The 22,764-nt window shown below is 39.2% G+C and overlaps 1 protein-coding gene across 2 annotated transcripts; it reads right to left on the reverse strand.

Moving 5' to 3' along the window:
* Positions 1–1,578: 1,578 nt before the first annotated feature.
* LEPROTL1 (leptin receptor overlapping transcript like 1) lies at positions 1,579–12,721 on the reverse strand. Of its 2 annotated transcripts, XM_036997604.2 has the most exons (4): positions 12,572–12,720; positions 6,414–6,489; positions 4,518–4,704; positions 1,579–3,820 (listed from the first exon to the last, which is right to left on the reverse strand). In XM_036997604.2, the coding sequence occupies exons 1-4, from the start codon at positions 12,585–12,587 to the stop codon at positions 3,704–3,706; spliced, it is 396 nt and encodes a 131-aa protein (XP_036853499.1). In that variant the 5' UTR covers positions 12,588–12,720; the 3' UTR covers positions 1,579–3,703. The 2 variants fall into 2 exon arrangements, with proteins under 2 accessions (XP_036853499.1, XP_073075173.1); XM_073219072.1 differs by lacking the exon at positions 4,518–4,704 and having other exon boundaries at positions 12,572–12,721.
* Between the last annotated feature and the right edge of the window lie 10,043 nt (positions 12,722–22,764).

Consider the following 22,764-nt stretch of genomic DNA (forward strand, 5'->3'; position numbering starts at 1 on the left):
GTAAAAATAAACTGTAAAATTGTCTTCACCTCTGGACTTTCTGCAATGAGAAACAAACAGTGAAGAGAGATTTCAGACCTCGGAAATCAGAGAAAGGTCTATGAGTATCTGAAGCTCAGAGTAACTCTTAAATTCAAGAGTAGAAAACGTGGCTCTAGGGCTTCAGCTGCTGCTCAGCAACACCTCCCTGTCTGGGCTGTCTCTCTCCCTCCGTTATCTGGTACCCAGTGAAGGGTTAGAGTTCTTGAAGCTTTTTAAAGGCTTTTCAGCAAAAGGAATACCCATCATAAAGCATTTCATTTGTGTAAGACGTGGGAGACACCCTAAGTAAGGCCACTGAGGTATTGTGTACAGGAGTGATAAATAATTGTTTCAGTTAGCTTTGTTATCTCCTTTTTTCCCAGGACAACTTTCCATTCTTCCTATTATAGATTAGAAAATTAGAAACAAAAGAAGTTAAGGGGTGCTAGGAACAAACATCCCGTTGTAAGAAAAGCCAGCAGAAACACAATTACAGAACAATACGGGTCTGGGACCATTTAAAATATGGGGAAAATAATGCATGATAAACCTAAATTCCCATGAAAAAATAAAAATATTTTATTATATTCTAAGAAAGTACAAAAATGTATGATCTATTTAATACTTTTGCCAAAATAAATATAACAAATGCTAATTCTTTTTAAATTAGGTTTCAGTTATCTGGAATATTTATTTTAAAGGACATATTCTCTTCCTGGGAATGCCAGAAAATTAGGAGGCCTGTCCTAAAATAAGACTTTCCTAATCTTTACTGAGGAAGGACAATACAAGGTTTTCGAATTTCCCACCAATTTTATGTATCATAAAGCATCCTGAGATCTAAAATGTATTACTGAGCAGTCATGTTGCATAGCTGCTTATTAAATCTGATACACTGATATAAGTTACCTAAACTTATGAAACTAGTCACATTCAATAGAAATGCTTACTTTAGAAATCTGCATTATTTTGACAATGGCCCCAAAATCGTATTAGAGCAAACATTAAGAACCTCTGATCTAAACTTTTTAAGTATATGAGATTATAATCAGGACAATTTGGGACAAGATTCATGCTTGATAGAAGAGATCAGTACTTTTCTCTGTTCACATTGTACCACACAGATTAATTTTTTACCTTTAACTGTTTGAAATGTTTGCAAAAGGAAAAATGCTCTAATAATTAATGGCAATAAACAGAGATGACAAAACATGCTGTCCTATAAAATTCTGAAAACTTAGGTACAAATACGATCTTGACTTAGTAGACCATCGGTAGTCTTTCTATAACAACAAAACATTCTGTGGCCATTTTTTTAAAAGGTTAGGTAAAAATTCTACTTCCCCTGATTACCAATCCTTTTACTATTGCTCCAAATCATAGGGCTGCATTGTAGTATTTATTACTGTGGTTTTAATTTTATATTGGAAGTGAAACTTCTGTAAACCTACAAAACAGCTCATGTCCTACTTGCCCTACATGACATTATTAAATGGATAATACACTTCAGTGGCTGCAGTGTGCAGTATGTTCTCATTTCAAAAACACCCACAAAAATTAACATAGATATTTAAAATCTTTATTGTTTCATCATCAAAAGTTTGCTTTCCATAGAGGAATGGCAATGCAGTATCAGTGCACATTCTATAGAAAATTCATACCCTAGGTAACTAACCTAGAAATTGGAGACAGCACTATGTCAAGCTAGTGTGCAAGGTCAAGGACACAATGCTGCCAATGTGATTAATATACAGAAAGAATGTGCAGCTGTTAGAAAAAGAGTCTATGGCCAAGTGAATGAACAGTAGCAGTGCACCGCACTGACATTCTGGAACTGAAAAGGAGGAAGGACCAGAGAAGGCACTTCCCCACCCCACTGCCCAAAATAGAGTAGGCCATAGGCACGGAGTTCCCTTCTATATCACCAGCCACCTCCCGTGTACCTGTCCCTTTCTCATGTCTACAGCATTGTAACCTGCAAGCCATTTTCAGCCTAATGTGTACATGGGACAGCCACACACAGGTATTTCATTCTGCTTCCCATCTCACAGCTAAAAGTAACAACTTGGTTCGGCAGTAAAACTTGGGGCCTTTCGGCATCTTTAGTAAAAAGCTGAACAAACCCAGAATCTGTTCTTATTTTCTTAAGAAATAAGCTTTATAAAACAACAACAGAAAGCTGTCATGATTACTCAGTTTTGTCTGAAGGCAACACAATTCTTATGTAACTATACTAAATAAACATACAAATATCCTTAACAAAATACTGTCAGACATCATTGAACATTTTCATAACTAGCTCCTGAAAGGATACTGATAATTTTGAGACACAGATGACCACTACAATTTGATCATGCCTGGTTACTGGGAATTTTTTGGTCACGTCTGTGTCTGAAGTTGCTATACAGGCTGGATTTGGCTACTTTGCATTAATTCACACAATAAATGCCATTTAAAAGCAAACAGCAGATCTATCATGATAAAGTAAAATCAAAACAGTTGAGAGGTACACATGAAACTTGTCTTAAATACTTTAAATTACCTATGATATAACCTTAGAGAATAAAAACTACCGTTACCATGGTTGAAATCTTAAATTGTTAATGCATGAATTATCTGCAAGACTAACAAGTCACTTTCTTGTCCTGCCAAGGCCTTGTGGGGCAGGGAGCACTCGGCATGTATGGCATAGCAATTACTTTCCAGGTGAGTTAAACACTTCTTCTTTAAAGTGTTATTAAACTATATCTGAAAAGTTATTTTACTTGATATACACAACATACAACATAAATTAAAAGGAGGAAGCAGGGAAAGGTTTTCTGGTATATATGATGCAAACACACAACTTTCCCTTATCAGTAGTTCCATGTGTGTCCACTTCACCCATGGTAAAACAGGAGACCAAAAATTTCACTTACAAATAGAATGAGGATTCAAAAAATGGAATTTCAATGTCATTTCTTCCCACAATGCTTCCCTCACTCTAACTATAATAAACATAAATAAAAATCATCTCAAAAATCTGTTTTTATATTCTTACCTTTAACGACAAATTCTTCTAACAATTGAGAAGAAAAGCACTTCTTCGTAGCAATTCCATAAAATAATTTTCAATTCACAAAACACCTGCTTAGTGGCAAAACCAGCAACCCTTATGGAGGGCACGGGCATTAATACTTGGCCCCTCTGAGGTATAAATGAAGCTATATTTGCATTGAGTATATAGTCTATAAGGTGTGCCAACAGCCTGTATGTCTGCATAAAACTGGGAGTGATGGTATCCTGACTGATTGAAAACTTATTTTTGATAACTTTTTGTAATTATGGAGGTTAAATAATTTAAAAAGATGTACACTTTAGCCCAGTCACAGCCAGCAGAAATCTAATCCCTAACCAATGCAAATGGTTACTACATTTAAAAAATGTTTACATACTGATTTTTAAAAAAAGCATACTATAGGTAAGTGTGAAACCAGTCAAGCTTTTTTCCAAAAGTGAAAAATCTTTTTAATCCTTCAGCAAGTCTCTGTGAAAACTGTCTGCTTACAAGAAAAGTGAGAAGGGAGCACCTAGAATACCCCCAAAAGGCTCGCTATCTCTCAGCACTACCGCCCCACCTCCTGTGTGCACGGATGGCTGATAAATGACAAGAAGTCCACTGACAAGAGTTCGGCAATTTCTTTCACCACTGCTGCCAGCTGAAGTCATCATTGCTTCCAAAGACCAAGAAAAAGCCCAGTATAGTTGCAAAGATGACTGTGTTTCCTGTGAGAACAAGTGCACAAGCTCCCCACTCAATCTGCGGGAAAAGAAGATAGAAACAGTCAACAGACATATGGACAACAAAAAGAAAAAGAGAAGCAAATCAAGGCCCTAGTTGTATGCTAGTCATGATCTAAGACAAGATTTGAAATAATATCTTTCACAGTATGAAACAGTGGTTCCTTTAAAAACAAAATCATGGAAGATGATAATTACTCAAAAGCAAGCTTGACTTCTGAGCTCTGAGGAGGCAGAAGAGAATTCTGCAATTTTCCTTTTATAAAGAAATCCGCTCCAACTTTCTTAGTGAATTTAAAATTTTATCTTGAAAGCAGATTAAAGTACCAGAGATTAAAAACACACTCATGTACATTCTTTCACAGGGGCTGCCAGCCTCTGTCTTCCCTGCCTTCTCTAGCTCCCCAGAGATGGAGCAGTGCATCTGACTGGTGAGTGCGGGAAGAACAGAGTATATGTACTTCTCGCAGTTTCACACTTTCCCACCTGCAAAAAACACAAGATCTCCTCAGGTCAAGCCAACTGTTGCTGCAGCCCCCAGCCAAGCTCTCCAATGTGGTTTTTATCAGGCAGCAGAAACAAAAGATTTTTACCTCTATCCCCTAGGGTCCCATGTCTCTCACCCCTTTTTCATGTCATGGGCCAAGAACTTTTTCCTGAGAAAAATGTAACCCAGTCTAATGGAAAATCATTAAGAGAATAATGTATTCACTCACCAGATGTGCTCTGGCAAATACAATAGGGAGCCCAAAAGCTGAGACCACAATGCCTGTTGTAAGAAATATGGCAAGTTCCTTACAGGCGTTACTCATAGCATCTGTGTCATCCACTAATCTTCTTGCTATGCAGTACGGAATAGGTGAAAGGACGTAAAAAAACAGGACAAAGAGGGGCCAGTATTGACTAGAAAAAGAAAAATAAGTTAATATAGTTTTGCTGTCATTTTTCTGACCTATAAAATGTGCTTTTTAAAAATAAAGACCAAAGGAATACTGCAAGATACAGAACATGATAGTTTAAAAATAAGCCGTAACCTGAACACTGAAAAATGAAACATACAGAGTCACAGTAGTCCTAAAGTCATTATGACACAATGATTAAATATTTCCTATATTAACAGAAAATGCTTTATTAATTTTAACAGTTGGGATCAAAGCCCAAAATTAAAAATATTTTTCATTTTAGGTTATAAACATATGGAAAATGGGAATATTAACACAATAACTTTTAAAATTCCAGATTCATGCCTTTGACTTGTAAGGTATGATATCCTGTCTTAGCATAAAGCTGGAGCACCTCCAACCTTCTCTTAGGTTACTAGCAAGTCTCAAAATATTGAGATCAAAATGTAGAAAATAAACTGAAAGTAATACTGAAGACTTTCAGTCAGAATACAGAATTTATCACAATAAAAATAAATGACTTTTAGTCTGCAGTCCAGCTATTGTGCCCATGTCATTTCTTGGTTTGCTCTGTACTGTTTTTTGTAACTTCTTCAGAGTCTGTAATCTTTTTAAAATAAAAAGTTAAAAAATGAAAACTCAAAGTTGCCCTCATCTCCTCTCCTTTCTCTTCCCCACTTTCCTTTTGAGCTTCTTGTGGATCCCGCCGTATTTCCATATAGATAAATTTAAAAAATATGAAATGTTTCATTTAAGAATATATCTTGAACATCTTTACATACAGTACTTTCAGCTCTTCCTCATTCTTTTTAAGACTGCCTAGAATTTCCATCGAAGGATATACCATTATTTAACCACTTTTCCTTTGATAAGATTCTTTAGGATGCTTCGTTTTTTGTTATTATAAATTAGCTGTCATGAACATGCATACTCTCCCCCAACCACATATTTTAGCAAACATCTGCAAGGAGATTTATTTGTGTGAGAAATCTAAGAAGTGGAAAGGCTGGTTCAAAGAATATATATATTTTGTGAGCTGCAAGCAAACTGGCTCCAAGAACACTGCAGATTTATACTTCCACCCACCGTACATGACCTAGTATATGGCACAGTACACGACAGTGCCTTTAGCCCCACATCTTCTATCTTTACCAACAGATGTCATTTAATTTTGGAAGAAGCTGAGTATATTTTCATGTACTTAGTGACAGTCTGCAGTTCTTTTCTCATATTTGTTGTTCATTCTTCTATTGAATTGTCTGTATTTTTCTTACTAATTTGTCCCATTAATTTTTAAAAGTTCTATCCTAAGGGAAGTAACTGCTTTCATGAGTTATCTTAGTTGTCTCTTGACTCTGCTTATGGTTATTTTTTGCTGAAAAGACATCTTAAATTTTCTTGTACTTAGTTTTATCAACAGGAGCTCAGAATTGAGTAGTGCTGGGCTATGGCGCTGCTATCTTACCATTACACACTTGGCAGTAATCAAGGAGCAACAGCTCTGAGTCTTTTCTGCACCGTGGTGTCAACTCTTTACAAATTTTAAGTGGAGACTTTTAAAAAAGGTTTGTCTTTGATAAATGAACATTCCTCAGGATTACTTCTACAGTTAGAAATTTTAAATTTTTAAATTAAAAAAATTTTTGTTAAGCTTTTAAAGTAGAAAATCTTTACCTTTAGGCACTTAAAAAGACAAAAAACTTTACATACTTGTATATTGGAAGGGCACATCCAAGCATCAAAAACATCAGCCCGATTGCTCCTCCAAAGGACAAACTAATCAAAGCTGTAAAGTAAATAAGTAGTTTAATAGAAATAGCAATTAAATCAGTATTTTATTAACAGTCTGAACATTACCTGTATTCCCAGATGCAAAAAGCAAAACAAACACAAAAAATAAATATATTAGAAGTGAGTTACCTTCAAAAGTGTAAGTTTTTGACAGTTTTAGAGTAAGTCTTCTGTAGTATTTTCAAGGCAAAATAAAGCAATACTGATTTTCAAAGTCCTGATCTATGGCCACTATACCACCACACAGATAAATTACTGGTTTCATCTTGATGAGTATCCCTGTCAGCAAGATCAATGCTCCTCTAGGCATCAGTATTATATTTACTGCACAGATCATTTCAGTTTTGAAAAGCAGGAGGTATAGAAACTGTATTTGTGCCTTTACTGGACTTCAGATGCCTCATCCTATGGGAAAACCTTTCCTGATCAGCTCCTGTTACTTCTATACTCCCAATGTGCACAAAAGGGTAAGAAAAAAGTGTGCAAGAATATCTAGTTAATAATTTTAATCAATTAATTTTGGTACCTATCTTTAAATAGCTTGCAAAATTACAAGTGGGTTTTTCTCCCCTAATCTACATGTTAGAAAATGTGCAGGATAATGGGAAATCCTTTTATGGAATCACTATTTTAAGATACTACAGCGGCAGATACATTCTACAGGTAAAATATGGTTTCTAAAGGTGCAATGTAGTTTCTCAAGTTACACATATACTTCTATCAAACATTGTATTTTATAAAGTGTTTTCACATATGTGAGTAGGAACAACTTTCTTGAATAGGCATAGTTAATCAATGATAGTTAATCAATGGCCTAGAATTAAGCAAAGAAATAAATGATCAATTTATTTTGAGTTCCATATAACCTGTATTTCTGCAACTGCTGTGACTAAGAGAATAACAAGTCTTTTTTTTAGCAACACAGTCTATTAAACTTAACAGACATGTTAAAATTCAAAAGAGTTGTAGACAGTCTAAAAGTTACCAAGACCAAAGCTAACATATACAAACCAAAATTAACATTCAAGAAGTTCAATGCTTCTGACAGTTAAGTACTGACAGGCTTTTCTGAATTAAAATGGTTATAATCAAGGACATTCACTGACACGATAGCTTGGCTGATTTCATAAAAATCACTTATGTAGGTCATGTCAACCCTGAAAACATATACTTAGCCCTTACTGTCATTATATTTTCAGTTACAGGAAAAAAAAAAGAAAACTAAAACTAATAGCACTTAGATTTTATAGCAATGAGGAACATCAAGTTTACAGTGAAATGCAATGTAAACTGAGAAAAATACTGAGTTTACCGTTTGTTTTTTCTGTTCAAAATGGATCCTCCTAACCTGGCCCTGACACCTATCACACCAGCCTACCTCCTTGCTGTCCGTGTGTCCTCTTTTTCTTCCTGGAAATCACAGGCTCCCACACACATGGCCTTTGCACATGTCCCTTCTACGTAAGACTTTTTCCTTCATTCATTTCATTCAGGAAATATTTACTGTGAACCTAATATATTACAGGGGCTGGAGATACATTAATAAATGAGACAAGGCCCTTTCACACTCAATGGAGCTTCTTTCTTTTCCCCCAGCTTCCCTCTTTCTTCCAAGTTTACTACTACTTTTCCTTCAGATTTCACCTCAGTCGTTTCTTAGTGCAGTTTTTCCAAACCTTCTGACTAGACCAGCTTCCCCTAATATAGGGGATATTCATTCATTCATTCATTCATTCAACATGCACCTACTGAGCACCTCCTGTGTGCCACACTTGATACCTGAAATAAAGCAATTAAAAAAATAAGCGCCCTTGCTCTCCTGAAGATCACACTCTAGTGGAAGAATAAAATGAATTTTTTTTAAAAAGCAAATAAATGTCAAGTGCCATGAAAAAAAACAGGTAGAATAAGATGGTGGGAGTGCTATTCTAGACACAGTGGCCCAGGAAGGCATCGCTGATGAGGTGACAGCTGAGCAGAAATCTAGATGAAATGAGGGAGTACATTATGTGGTTCTCTAGGGGCGGCAATGCAGGCAAAGGGATGCGCGTGTGCAGAGGCCCCCCCTGCACTGTGCACCTCCCCTCTGCTCCGTTATCACAGCTGCAACTTTATGTTGATTTGCATTTGCCTTTCCTTCTAAACTGTTCACTCCACCAGAGCAACGAAAATGTTTTTCGCTTATTGATGCTCATGCCCAGCTCTTAACAGTCAATGATAAATATCTTCAGAATGAAAGGAACCAAAGGGGAAAAAAGAAAGGAAGAGAAAAGGAGGGGAATGGAGAGAAAGAGCATACGGATACAGCGTAACTGCAAGTCAGGAGGCATGGGGTCCCTAGCTCCTCCCAGCCCCTTATGAGCAGTCTAAATAACACCTGATGCCAGTTCTTTCTTCTGTGAAGAAAGTTGGACCAGATGTAAAATGCAAATCATACTCTGAACACTAAAGATACTTTGAGACATGCTGAAGAAGTAAAAAACCATCTCTACTTTTTAAAAAATTTTGGTGTCATTAATATAAAATCACCTGAGCAACATTGTGGTTACCAGATTCCCCCTATTACCAAGTCCCTACCACATACCCCATTACAGTCACTGTCCATCATCATAGTAAGATGCTATAGACTCACTACTTCTCTTCTCTGTGCTATACTGTCTTCCCTGTGCCCCCACCTACGTTATGTGTGCTAATTGTAATGCCCCTTACTTCCCTTCCCACCCACTCTCCCCAGTCCCTTTCCCTTTGGTAACTGTTAGTCCATTTTTGGGTTCTGTGAGTCTGCTGCTATTTTGTTCCTTCAGTTTTTGCTTTGTTCTTATGCTCCACAGATGAGTGAAATCAGTTGGTACTTGTATTTTTCCGCCTGGCTTATTTCACTAAGCATAATACCCTCTAGCTCCATCCATGTTGCAAATGGTAGGATTTGCTTTCTTCTTATGGCTGAATAATACTCCATTGTGTAAATGTACCACATCTTTATCCATTCATTTACTGATGGACACTTAGGTTGCTTCCATTTTTTGGCTATTGTACACAGTGCTGCGATAAATATAGGGGTGCAATGTCTTTTTGAAACTGGGATCCTAAGTTCTTAGGGTAAATTCCTAGGAGTGGAATTCCTGGGTCAAATGGTATTTCCATTTCTAGTTTTTTGAGGAACCTCCATATTGCTTTCCACATTGGTTGAACTAGCTTACATTCCCACCAGCGGCGTAGGAGGGTTCTCCTTTCTCTGCATCCTCGCCAGCATTTGTTGTTCCTAGTCTTTTCTATGTTGGCCATCCTAACTGGTGTGAGGTGATATCTCATTGTAGTTTTAATATGAATTTCCCTGATAACTAGTGATGTGGAGCATTTTTTCATGTGTCTGTTGCCATGTGAATTTTTTCCTTGGAGAAGTGTCTGTTCATAACCTCCACCCATTTTTTAATAGAGTTATTTGCTTTTTGGGTGTTAAGTCATGTGAGTTCTTTACATATTTTTGATCCATCTCCACTTTTTGAATGTAGCTGCCAAAGAGCTAAGTTCATCACTATAAATACCAAATAGTAACACCTTATTTATTCAGAAGCCATTTATCTAGAATATAACTTAGAGTCATGGAGGAAATAAAGGGTCACTAAAGAGATTAAACTGATGTCACAAAGTCCATACACTAAAGCTAAAATTCTTTAGGCTCTTATTCAGAGGTCATTTGTTCATTTTCGTGACCCAACTGTTACATGTGAATTTCAGCAGAATAGAAACTTTTATTTTAAAGAATCATCTATGCTCATTTATATATATTTTTTTTTTCAAGAGTGATTCATGTGCCCAGAGCAAAATTGGTAACTTTCCCTTCCCAGAAATGATCACTATTGCCTGTATTTTCTGACACGATTAAGTTTGATGATAATTGTTTCCCAGATAGAAAACAAAAGAGAAATAGGAGATAGCACTGCACATAAGCAACATCTGCTGTCTGACAAGAGAGATGCGGCTAAAAAAAATTTAAATCAGGCAGAAAAATCTCCAAAAGCACAGCAGTTTTCAGTAATCTTGCCAACAGGCAAGTAGCTTTAGGACTAGGACAGAGAACAATTATTTTATGTTCTCGTTATCAAAAAAGAAAGTCTAACTTCTTTGAGTACGCTCTTTAAGTAGTTAATGTTAGTGAAAGGCCATTCCTTAAAAAAAAAATCAAGGAACTGAAAGTATACAAGATTTAGGTATCAAAATACAATTTTATGTGACATCTCACCTTCCATCTTCTCACAGTAGATAAAAGCCCAGAGGGGTTAAATAAATTGCTTAAAAGTACTCCCAAAGCTTGTAAAGTTTCTCCAGTCTTACGAAAGCAGCACCTAGGCTGATTTATATACAAATTTCATCATTTGTGTATAAAAGGTTGTTCTAGATGACACATCAACAAAGCAAGAATTTATACTGTAATTGAGTGATGCAACATTTAGAAGGCAAAACTTAGATCTGAGTCTGCTTTCTACTCCCAAAGCCTCTAAGCTAGGGAAGGAACAGCCCAATTATCTAAACTCTCCAGAGACGTGGCGCTTGTGTGCTTACAAAGAAATTGGAGTAGAAGAGACGAGTTTCCTAACTTGGAAGTTAACAGAAAAATCTGATATATAACAAAGTAATAGGCACTGGCTTCAGATATAAGTAATGGACACCAATTAGAGCAACACTCCTGCCTAATATAAAGACAGGCCAACAGGAAGAAAATAAACTGATAATCATAATCACAAAATCTTACTGAAACCAAAGGTTTAAGTGCAATTCCATGAGTCACTGTCACCTTAATATTTACCTAGGTTTGGAGAAGGAAATTACAGTTGTTTTCTCAAGAGAGAAACGCCTGCATTAATGACAGTTAAGAAATGGGGAAAAACTAGGAAATTGGTATTATCCTAAAAACCACAGCATTCCACCGTTAACTGCGTTTCACACAAGGATTTAAACAGTTCAAAGGAGACTGGAAAGTGTCATTAGTTGTTCAAATGACAACATTTCATATGGGAAATGTGTCCAGTATAAAAAATAAGCAAGAAACAGTAAAAATGTGACGCTGGGAAAGAACCTCAATAAATTTTGTCCTTAAAGGAAATAAAATACAGAGAAAAAAACACTGCTATCAAAGTTCTTCACTTCCTGCCTGCCCCCTTCTACAAAGCCGCAGGCCAGGAAATCAAAGTAATTCGATGTCACAAAAATAAGTTGAAAACGGCTGTTAGTGGTATCTGCTTCTCATCACACCAACAAAACTACCAGTTGTAAAGAATGCAACATTCCTTATTTCTAAAGAAAATGTACGAATAAACGAGTAATTTTTCATTTTTAGCACTGTCTTAAAAAAAAAACCCAAACCCCAAATACATAAAAACTCTTGAAATGTGAAAAAAACCTCAACGTGCAGCTGTGGAGAAGGCAGAGAACAGGGCATTCTGGGGTCGCTTATGGGGTCTGACCCTGTGGGACAAACACCACAAACCAAAGGCATCAGTGTTAGGAGCTTGTAAAGCTGCCAGGAGGGGTCCTGGGAGTAGCTGCGATAGCCGAGGCTTCGGAAAGCACCGTCCCGAGGTCCTTCCGGGGCGTTCCTGAGCGATTCGGTTCGGCTCAGCGCCGGAGGATCCCACCTGTGCCTTCGGTGGGGAATAACACTGATTTTCTGTACTGGCATCCCTAGGGGCCTCGACCTCCCCCAACCATGCTCCGAACGTCTCTCTCGGACGCAAACTCCGGCAAGAACGTGCCTGATGGCCCGAGTCGGTGCGGGACAGAGCCCGGACCGCTTCACTCTTTGTACGCGGCGACGACGGGTGGGAGGGAGGCTGCCAAGATCGACGGAAAGCGGGGGCAGACGGAGAGGTCGCCATCCCCGCCGTCTTCCCCGGAGGGCGCCGCGCCCACCTGAGCTCTCGGCTGCAGGGCCGGGCGCGGGGCGGGAGTCAGCCTCCCGCGCAGGGACCCCGCGGCGCGCGCCCGGCCCGGGGAGGCGGCGTGTGGGGGCCAGGCGGGACCCGCGCCCCTCTCTCCGGGCGGCCACCCAGCCCTCGGGGGCCCAGCCCCAGGCCTACCTTTGATGCCGGCCATGGTGGTGACGTCGCTCCAGACTCCGGGGACGGAGGCGGCGGCGGCAGCCCGGAGACCAGAGATGCGCGGCGACGGCGGCGGCGGCGACCAGACAACACCCGGAAGTGCGCAACGCAGCACTTCCGCCGGCGGCTCGTGCTCGCGCAGGAGGAGCCGGGGACGCGCGGGGGCCGGGGGCCGCCGGCCGGCCCCTTCTTGCCCAGCCCGGCGTGTCTGCGGGAGCCGCCGTCGGAGGCTGTTCGCTCCTGTCCGGCGCCAGCCCTCCGCTCCCGTCGGGGTCGGGTGAGCTCCGTTCCGAGGCCCTCGTCGCGGATCCCGAAACCTCCGCAGTCTTGAGGGAGAAGGAAGCCCGAGGGGCCGCCGCTTGGGGGTTGCACGGTGTGATGTTTTGGGGGGCTTATACTGCGTTCTTTAAGCCCCATCCTTTTCCCTCTTCTCTCCAGCCTGGTAATAAAGAAGTAGGGCTTGTTAGGTCGCCTGCACTTGACTTCTCGGTTTCCAGCCCAGAGCTAGGATTCTGGTTCCGCCAGAGATGGGAGCAGCGGGCCTAGTAAAGGGTGGATTTAATACAAATCCGATCTCTTGGGAGTCTGTAATCTTGGGCTTTTTAGTACTAGCACGGCCGGAAAAAAAGGAGAAGGCAGAGGAACAAATACGTTTAAGTCATCTTAACAAATGTATTACTTACTGTGTGTGGGGAAGAGGGCTAGACCCTGAGAGGGGCAAAACTGGGTACGGTTTCTGCCCTCGAGGAGCTTGAGGTTTAGTGAGAAATACAGACCCAGAACATACAGTTGCAACGTTAATTGCTAGGAAAATGGGTAGATAGTCCTGTGAAAGCCTTTTGATTTTGATCAGAGGAAAGATTTCCCCAGAGGCAGGGACAATGGAAGGATGAACAACTGTGTGACCAGGAGACAACGGAGAGGCCACCACGGGCAAGGGATACTGTGTTGGAGAGTGAGTGGTGGTGATGAGCTCTGGAGGAAAACTCTGGGAGCCAGGAGTTTGATCTGTTGGGGAGGAGAGAAGGCCAGTGCGACTGCTTCCCACAGCAAAGTTATACTGCAGGGTCCTATTTGAGGAGGTTTTATGTTTTGTTCTGTTTTCCTCTGAGCAATGAGACTCTTTTGAAAGGTTTTAAAAAGATACAGGTGAAATATATACACTCATACCTCAACACCCAAAAAACAAATAACCCTGATTAAAAAATGGGTGGAGGACCTGAACACTTCTCCAAACAAGAAATACAAATGGCCAGCAGGCACCTGAAAAGATGCTCCACCTGGCTAAACATCAGGGAAGTGCAAATTAAAACCACCACGAGATATCATCTCACACCAGTTAGAACGGCCACTATCCAGAAGACAAGAAATAACAAATGTTGGCAAGGATACGGAGAAAGGGGAGCCCTCCTTCCTACACTGTTGGTGAGAATGTGTCAATTGGTGCAGCCACTGTGGGAAAGAGTATGGAGGCTCCTCAAAAAACTAAAAATAGAAATACTATTGACCCAGTTATTCTACTTCTAGGAATTTACCCAAAGAAAACAAAGTCCCTGATTCAAAAAGGTATATGCACTCCTGTGTTTATCTCCACACCGTTTGCAATAGCTAAGATATGGAAGCAACTTAAGTGTCCATCAATAGACGAATAAAGAAGTTGTACATATACACAATGGAATATTATTCAGCCATAAAAAGAAAAGAAATCCTACCATTTGCAACAACATGGATGTAGCTGGTGGGTATTATGCTCAGTGAAATAAGCCAGGCAGAGAAAGACAAGTACCAAATGATTTCACTCATTTGTGGAGTATAACAAAGCAAAACCGAAGGAACAAAACAGCAGCAGACTCACAGACTCCAAGAAAGGACTAATGGTTACCAAGGAGAAGGTAAGGGGGGAGAGGGGAGGGGAATAAAGGGGTACAATAATTCTCAATCACAATATAAGTTGGTCATGGGATGGTAGTACAGCATGGAGAATATAGTCAATGATTCTATAACATCTCCCTATGGTGAAAGATAGTAACTGCACTAGAGGGGGTGAGGATTTAATAATATGGGTAACTTGAACCACTGTGTTGTACATTTGGAACCAGTGTAAGGTTGTATACAAATGATACTTTAATAAAAAAATATACAGATGGAGGTGGATGTCATAGGATTTGAATTTTTCAATCTGTTTAGTCATCAGACTAAGATAAACTGGCATGTAAAACTTGGTTGAGTGAATAATTAGAATAATTGTTTCTATCAAGCTTTAAAAAACAGCTCCTGGGAAGCTAAAGGTATGGTCTACCTTGCTTCCTTTCTCTACTTTTAGTGCTGAATTACAATTAAAAAAAAAAAAAACAGGTCACTTGAGGCTTAATGCTCCAAATAAATCTATAGGTATATTGCGGAGTAGAATTTTTTTCTATTCATGTCAGTGCAAAACGTTCTTCTGTCTTTATCATGAAGAAAGTTTTCATTTAAGGATTGCAGTAGCAAAAACACAAGGCATGCTTGCACATATGCTGTGGAAATGTTGCTGTTTAGACAGTATGTGAACCATCAGTTTCCTTCTCTAAACTGAAGCAGGCATATGCATTCTTCCCAACCATCTTGAAAAGAGTAAGAAAATAATTCCATCTCAAATTGTCCCCACTAAAACCTTTTCTTATTTTGGTCCAGAGCATTCCATCCTTGAAAGCAGAGATGGTTGAGGTAATATAGTGGAGACAGCTGATCACTGGTGGTAGTATTGGGGGTGGGAATTCATAGGTCCTCATCTCATAGGCTCATAGTCTGGCTCCTGGGGGGAAAGATCACATTTTAGGAAGCCTTTTGGGACTTCCACAAGCCCCAGTAGCTGAGTTAAGTGCTAATCCCCTACTTGCCTCTTGTGAATAAAATGGGTTGGGTGTTCTAGATATTCTTCATCCTTGAAGGCATTAATGGGCAACTGGAATTGTTCTTGAGGTGAGAAGGATCTATATTCTTTTGCTTCCATGGTCATGGGATCCTAAGAGATTGTGTTGCTTTGACTTTTCCATGAGATCCACGGTGTTCCTAGCAAGAAAACACTACCTTAAGGACTATTTTTCATCTACAGATGTTGTCAAGAGTCACTTGAGGCTTTAAAAACAGTGCTTTCAAATGTTGTATTTCAAAGACCACCTACAACAGAATTCTTTGAGATGTTTCCTAAAAATGCAAATTCCTGGGTCCCTTTCCCAGGCCTTTTAAAATCAGAACTTCTGTGGACAAAACCCAGAAATCTGAAATTTAACAAATACCTTTAAGATTTCCTATGCAAACTAAAGGTTGAAAATTAATGAGAAAAAGCTAGAATGTCAGGAGTTTTCTTCATCAACTTACCAAGTGAATCCCAACTGTTAACGTCACACCTTTAACTCCAAGTATTCCTAAGCAATAGTTAATCAGTGTTGCCCTCCTAGCTTCAAAACTTCATTCAGATGGCTTTCCATCCTTCAAAGTTAATTCACAAAGGTCGTGAAAGGGGTGGGAGGAAGACACCTGTTGTTTATTGAGCAGCTGCTATGTGCCTGATGCTTTAAACATCTGATTTAATCCTCCCCACAATTTTGTAGATTTGGGATTACTACTCTTATAGATCAAGTCAAAGAAAAATGTTTCCATAATGTTGTTTTAGTTTTTAAAACATTATGGAAAAATTTATATGAAAAGTAGAATAGCAGAGATTTAAGATGGTGGCATGAGAGGTGAGATGGAGAACTCCTCCCCAAACCACAAATAGTATGAAAATATAGTTAATTAATACAACTGATCCTGAAAGAGCAACAGAAAAGAGGACTGTGGCAGACTGCATACACCTGGAGAAAAGAGCAGACCTCACGGAACACAGTAACGTACCAAAGCTGTGGCCCGGCTGGACCCAAGCCCTTACCCCACCCCAGCTCACTGGCGGGAGGAAGAGAAATGGAGCAGGGAGGGAGTAGAAGCTTGGGACTGCTGAACACCTGGCCCTGGAGATATGCTTTGTGAGCGGAAACCTATATTGTGTGGTGCTCTGGACGTTGGGGAGCTAGGACAGGCAGAGTGCTTGAGAGACTCAGATTCTGGCCATTTGTGGAGGATGGGATCCACACCCAGCTGCTCTGGGACAAGGGAAAGGCAGGTGGTCTGAGAGGCTTACTAGCATGAGAGGGCTGCTGAAGGGGTGGGGTTTGCATGGAGCTTGCTGTGTGGTGGAGGGGAGAGCTGGACAAGGTTGTCTGGGTGCGCTCTGCCCAGAAGATTGGGAACATTGACAAGCTTCAGGCACTCCATCCCCCTGGCTGGCTGCTCAGCTCCGAGGTACCCCACTGTGACACACAGCCTGCTGTGCCTTCCTCCTAGCCTGCCAGCACCAATTTGCAACCCAGCAGTCACTGTGCAGTCACAGGGAGGCCCTGCCTATAGCAGCTAGAGACGCAAAGCACAGAGGCTTACACCTGTGTGCTTGGCCCACTGGCTCTAACACTGGAGACAGGCACCACAGATGGGAATCAGGAAACAGATCTTTCCTCCCCGCAGGCACCACCTCCACTCCCCTACAACTCCCAACCTCACTCTAGGGGCTGAGCAGCTCCAAAGACTGGAGCTTCTGGGCACTAGTGGGCACCACACAGAAATATGAAACATCAAAAGAACATGGTTCAGATGAAAATCTCACAAACCCCAGAAAGAGGGTAAATGAAACTGAACTCACCAATCTTCCTGAAAGAGAGTTCAAGATAAAAATTATAAACATGCTTATGGAGGTACAGAAAAATATTCAAGAACTCAGAAACGAATTTAAGACAGATTCAATCATTAAAAAATTCCATATTTGAAATGAAACATACAATGGAGGGATTTAAAAGCAGATTAGATGCAGTAGAAGAGATGGGAAATGGAATAGAAATTAGAGAAAAGGGATACAAAGAAACTGAGGCACAGAGAGAAAAAAGCTCTAAGAATGAAAGAATATTGAGAGAACTGTGTGACCAATCCAAATGGAACAATATTCACCTTATAGGGGTACCAGAAGAGGAAGAGAGAGAAAAAGGGATAGAAAGTGTCATTGAGGAGGTAATTGCTGAAAACTTCCCCAATCTGGGGAAGGAGATAGGCTCTCAAGCCATGGAGGTGCACAGATCTCCCCACACAAGGGACCCAAGGAAGACAACATCAAGACATATAATAATTAAAATGGCAAAGATCAAGGATAAAGACAGACTTTCAAAAGCAGCTAGAGGGAGAAAAAAGATCACTTACAAAGGAAAACCCACCAGGCTATCATCAAACTTCTCAACAGAGACCTTACAAGCCAGAAGGGAGTAGCATGATATATTTAATGCAATGAAGCAGAAAGGCCTTGAACCAAGAGTACTCTACCCAACAAGGTTATCATTTAAATTTGAAGGAGGTATTCAACAATTTTCAGATAAGCAAAAGCTGAGAGAATTTACCTCCCACAAACCACCTCTACAGTGCATTTTGGAGGGACTTCTATAGATGGAAGTATTCCTAAGGCTAAATAGATGTCACCCAAGGGATAGACAAAGAGCACAGAATATGATTCATAACATACAAAGAATGGAGAAGGAAGAAAAAGGAGAGGAAAAATACACAAGAACCTTAGGTTGTGTTTGTAATAGCATACAAAATGAGTTAAATTACACTGTTAGATAGTAAGGGAATTGCCCTTGAACCTTTGGCAACCACGAATCTAAACCCTGCAATGGCAATAAATACATACCTATCAATAATCACCCTAAATGTAAATGGTCTTAATGCACCAATCAAAATACATAGAGTTACTGAATGGATAAAAAAAACAAGACCCATCTGTATGCTGCCTACAAGAGACTCACTTTGAACCCGGAGACATACACACACTGAAAGTAAAGGGATGGAAAAAGATATTTCATGCAACTACTAGGGAGAAAAAAGCAGAAGTTGCAGTACTTGTATCAGACAAAATAGATTTCAAAACAAAGAAAGTAACGAGACAAAGAAGAACATTACATAATGATAAAAGGGTCAGTCCAACAAGAGGCTATAACTATGATAAATATCTATGCACCCAACACAGGATCACCTACATATGTGAAACAAATACTAACAGAATTAAATGGGGAAATAGAATGCAATGCATTCATTTTAGGAGACTTCAACACACCACTCACTCCAAAGGACAGATCAACCAGACAGAAAATAAGTAAAGAGAAAGAGGCACTGAACAACATATTAGAACAGATGGACCTAACAGACATCTACAGAACACTCCATCCAAAAGCAACAGGATACACATTCTTCTCAAGTGCACATAGAACATTTTCAAGAATAGATCAGTAAATTCAAAAGATTGAAGTTGTACCAACCAGCTTCTCAGATCACAAAGGTATGAAACTAGAAATAAATTACACAAAGAAAATGAGAAAGCCCACAAACACATGGAGTCTTAATAACATGCTCCTAAATAATCAGTGAATCAATGACCAAATAAAAACAAAGATGAAGCAATATATGTAGACAAATGACAACAATAATTCAACAACATAAAATCTGTGGGATGCAGCAAAGGCCGTGGAAATATATTGCAATACAGGCCTACCTCAGGGAAGAAGAACAATCCCATATGAAGTCATAACTCCCAATTAATGAAACTAGGAAAGTAAGAACAAATGAGGCCCAAAGTCAGTAGAAGGAGGGACACAATAAAGATTACAGAAGAAATAAGTAAAATTGAGAAGAATAAAACAATAGAAAGAATCAATGAAAACAGGAGTTGGTTCTTCAAGAAAATAAACAAAATAGATAAACCCCTAGCCAGACTTATCAAGAAAAAAAGAGAGTTTAGATACATAAAGAGAATTAGAAATGAGAAAGGAAAAATCACTATGGATACCATAGAAATACAAAGAATTATAAGAGAATACTATGAAAAATTATATGGTAACAAAGTGGATAACTTAGAAGAAATGGACAACTTTCTAGAAAAATACAACATTCCAAGGCTGACCCAGGAAGAAACAGAAAATCTGAATAGACATTACCAGCAAAGAAATTGAATTGGTAATCAAAAAACTACCCAAGAACAAAACATCTGGACCAGATAGTTTCACTGCTGAATTTTATCAAAAATTTAGTGAACCTAATACCCATTCTCCTAAAAGTTTTCTAAAAAGTAGAAGAGGAGGGAATACTCCCAAACTCATTGTATGAGGCCAACATCACTCTAATACCAAAACCAGGCAACGATACCACAAAAAAAGAAAATTACAGACCAACATCCCTGATGAACATAGATGCAAAAATACTCAACAAAATATTAGCAAACCAAATTCAAAAATACATCAAAAAGATCATCCATCATGATCAAGTGGGATTCATCCCAGGGATGCAAGGATGGCACAACATTCAAAAATCCATCAACATCATCCACTACATCAACAAAAAGGACAAAAACCACATGATTATCTCTGTAGACGCTGAAAAAGCATTCGACAAAATTCAACATCCATTCATGATAAAAACTTTCAAAATGGGTATAGAGGGCAAGTACCTCATCATAATAAAGCCCATATGACAAACCCACAGCCAACATTATACATAACAGCAAGAAGCTGAAAGCTTTTCCCTTAAGATCAGGAACAAGACAAGACAAAGTTGCCCACTCTCCCCACTCTCCCCACTTTTATTCAACATAGTTCTGGAAGTCCTAGCCACAGCAATCAGACAACACAAAGAAATACAAGGCATCCAGATTGGCAGGGAAGAAGTCAAATTGTCCCTGTTTGCAGATGACATGATATTGAGCATAAAAGACCCTAAAGAATCCACTCCAAAACTACTAGATCTAATATCTGAATTCAACAAAGTTGCACCATACAAAATTAATATGCAAAAATCTGTTGCATTCCTATACACTAACAGTGAACTAGCAGAAAGAGAAACCAGGAAAACAATTCCATTCATAATTACATCAAAAAGAATAAAATACCTAGGAATAAACCTAACCAAAGAAGTGAAAGACCTATACCCTGAAAACTACAAGACACTCTTAAGAGAAATTAAAGAGGATACTAATAAATGGAAATTCATTTCATGCTCTTGGCTAGGAAGAATTAATATCATTAAAATGGCCATCCTGCTTAAAGCAATGTACAGATTCAATGCAATCCCTATCAAAATACCTACAGCATTCTTCAATGAACTAGAGCAAATAGTTCCAAAATTCATATGAAACGACAAAAGACCCCAAATAGCCAAAACATTCCTGTGAAGGAAAAATAAAGTGGGGGAATTACACTCCCTGACTTCAAGCTCTACTACAAAGCCACAGTAATCAAGACAATTTGGTACTGGCACAAGAACAGACCCACAGACCAGTGGAACAGAATAGAGAGCCCAAATATAAACCCAAGCATATATGGTCAATTAATATATGATAAAGGAGCTATGGATATACAATGGGGAAATGACAGCCTCTTCAACACTGGTGTTGGCAAAACTGGACAGCTGCATGTAAGAGAATGAAACTGGATTATTGTGTAACCCCATACACAGAAGTAAACTCAAAATGGATCAAAGACCTGAACATAAGTCATGAAACCATAAAACTCTTAGAAAAAATATAGGCAAAAATCTCTTGGACATAAACATGAGCAACTTCTTCATGAACATAACTCCCCAGGCAAGGGAAACAAAAGCATAAATGAACAAGTGGGACTATATCAAACTAAAAAGCTTCTGTACAGCAAAGGACACCATCAGTAGAACAAAAAGACATCCTACAGTATGGGAGAATATATTCATATATGACATGTCTGATAAGGGGTTGATATCCAAATTATATGAAGAGCTCACGCACCTCAACAAACAAAAAGCAAGTAAGCCAATTAAAAAATGGGTAGAGGAGCTGAACAGACACTTCTCCAAAGAAGAAATTCAGATGGCCAACAGGCACATGAAAAGATGCTCCACATCTCTAACCATCAGAGAAATGCAAATTAAAACCACAATGAGATATCACCTCACACCAGTAAGGATGGCCACTATCCAAAACACAGACAACAGCAAATATTGGCAAGGATGTGCAGAAAGAGGAACCCTCCTACATTGCTGTTGGGAATGTAAACTAGTTCAACCTTTGTGGAAAGGAGTATTGAGATTCCTCAAAAATCTAAAAATAGAAATACTGTTTGACCCAGGAATTCCACTCCTAGGAATTTACCCTAAGAATGCATTTTTCCAGTTTGAAAAAGAATTATGCACCCCCATGTTTATTGCAGCACTCTTTACAATAGCTAAGAAATGGAAGCAACTTAAGTGTCCATCAGTAAATGAATGGATAAAGAAGATGTGGTACATATACACAATGGAATATTATTCAGCCATAAGAAGAAAAACAATCCTACCATTTGTAACAACATGGATAGAGCTAGAGGATATTATGCTCAGTGAAATAAGCCAGGCGGAGAAAGACAAGTATCAAATGATTTCACTCATCTGTGGAGTATAAAAACAAAGCAAAAACTGATGGAACAAAACAGCAGCAGACTCACAGAACCCAAGAATGGACTAAAAGTTACCAAAGGGAAAGGGACTGGGGAGGATGGGTGGGAAGGGAGGGAGGGGTAAGGGGGAATTAGGGGCATTACGGTTAGCACACATAATGTAGTGGTGGGGGGGCATGGAAAAGGAAGTATATACAGAGAAGACAAGTAATGATTCTATAGCATCTTACTACGCTGATGGACAGTGGCTGTAATGCGGTATGTGATGGGGACTTGATAATAGGGGGAGTCTTGTAACCATAATGTTGTTCATGTAATTGTACATAAATGATATAAAAAAAAAGTGATGGGGAACCACCAAAAAAAAAAAACCAAACAAAGAACTCTTATTTCCTCTTTACCAGATTCACCAATTGTTCACATTTTCCATTTGCTTAATAATTTCTTTCATTTTCTTAATCTAAAAAATAAAACAAAGTAGAAAAAAATGAGAGAAAAAAAGTAGAATAATAAAGTGAACTCCCATGTACCATCAGCTAGGTACTTTCAACAAGTAACACATAGTCAATGTTGTTTTGTCTGTACTATCCATCCAGTTACCCCACCTCCCATATTATTTTTCTCCATATTATCTTGAAGAAAATTCCAGATATGATTTCATCT

The sequence above is a fragment of the Manis javanica genome, chromosome 12 (assembly GCF_040802235.1).
Source record: "Manis javanica isolate MJ-LG chromosome 12, MJ_LKY, whole genome shotgun sequence".
NCBI lineage: Eukaryota > Metazoa > Chordata > Mammalia > Pholidota > Manidae > Manis > Manis javanica.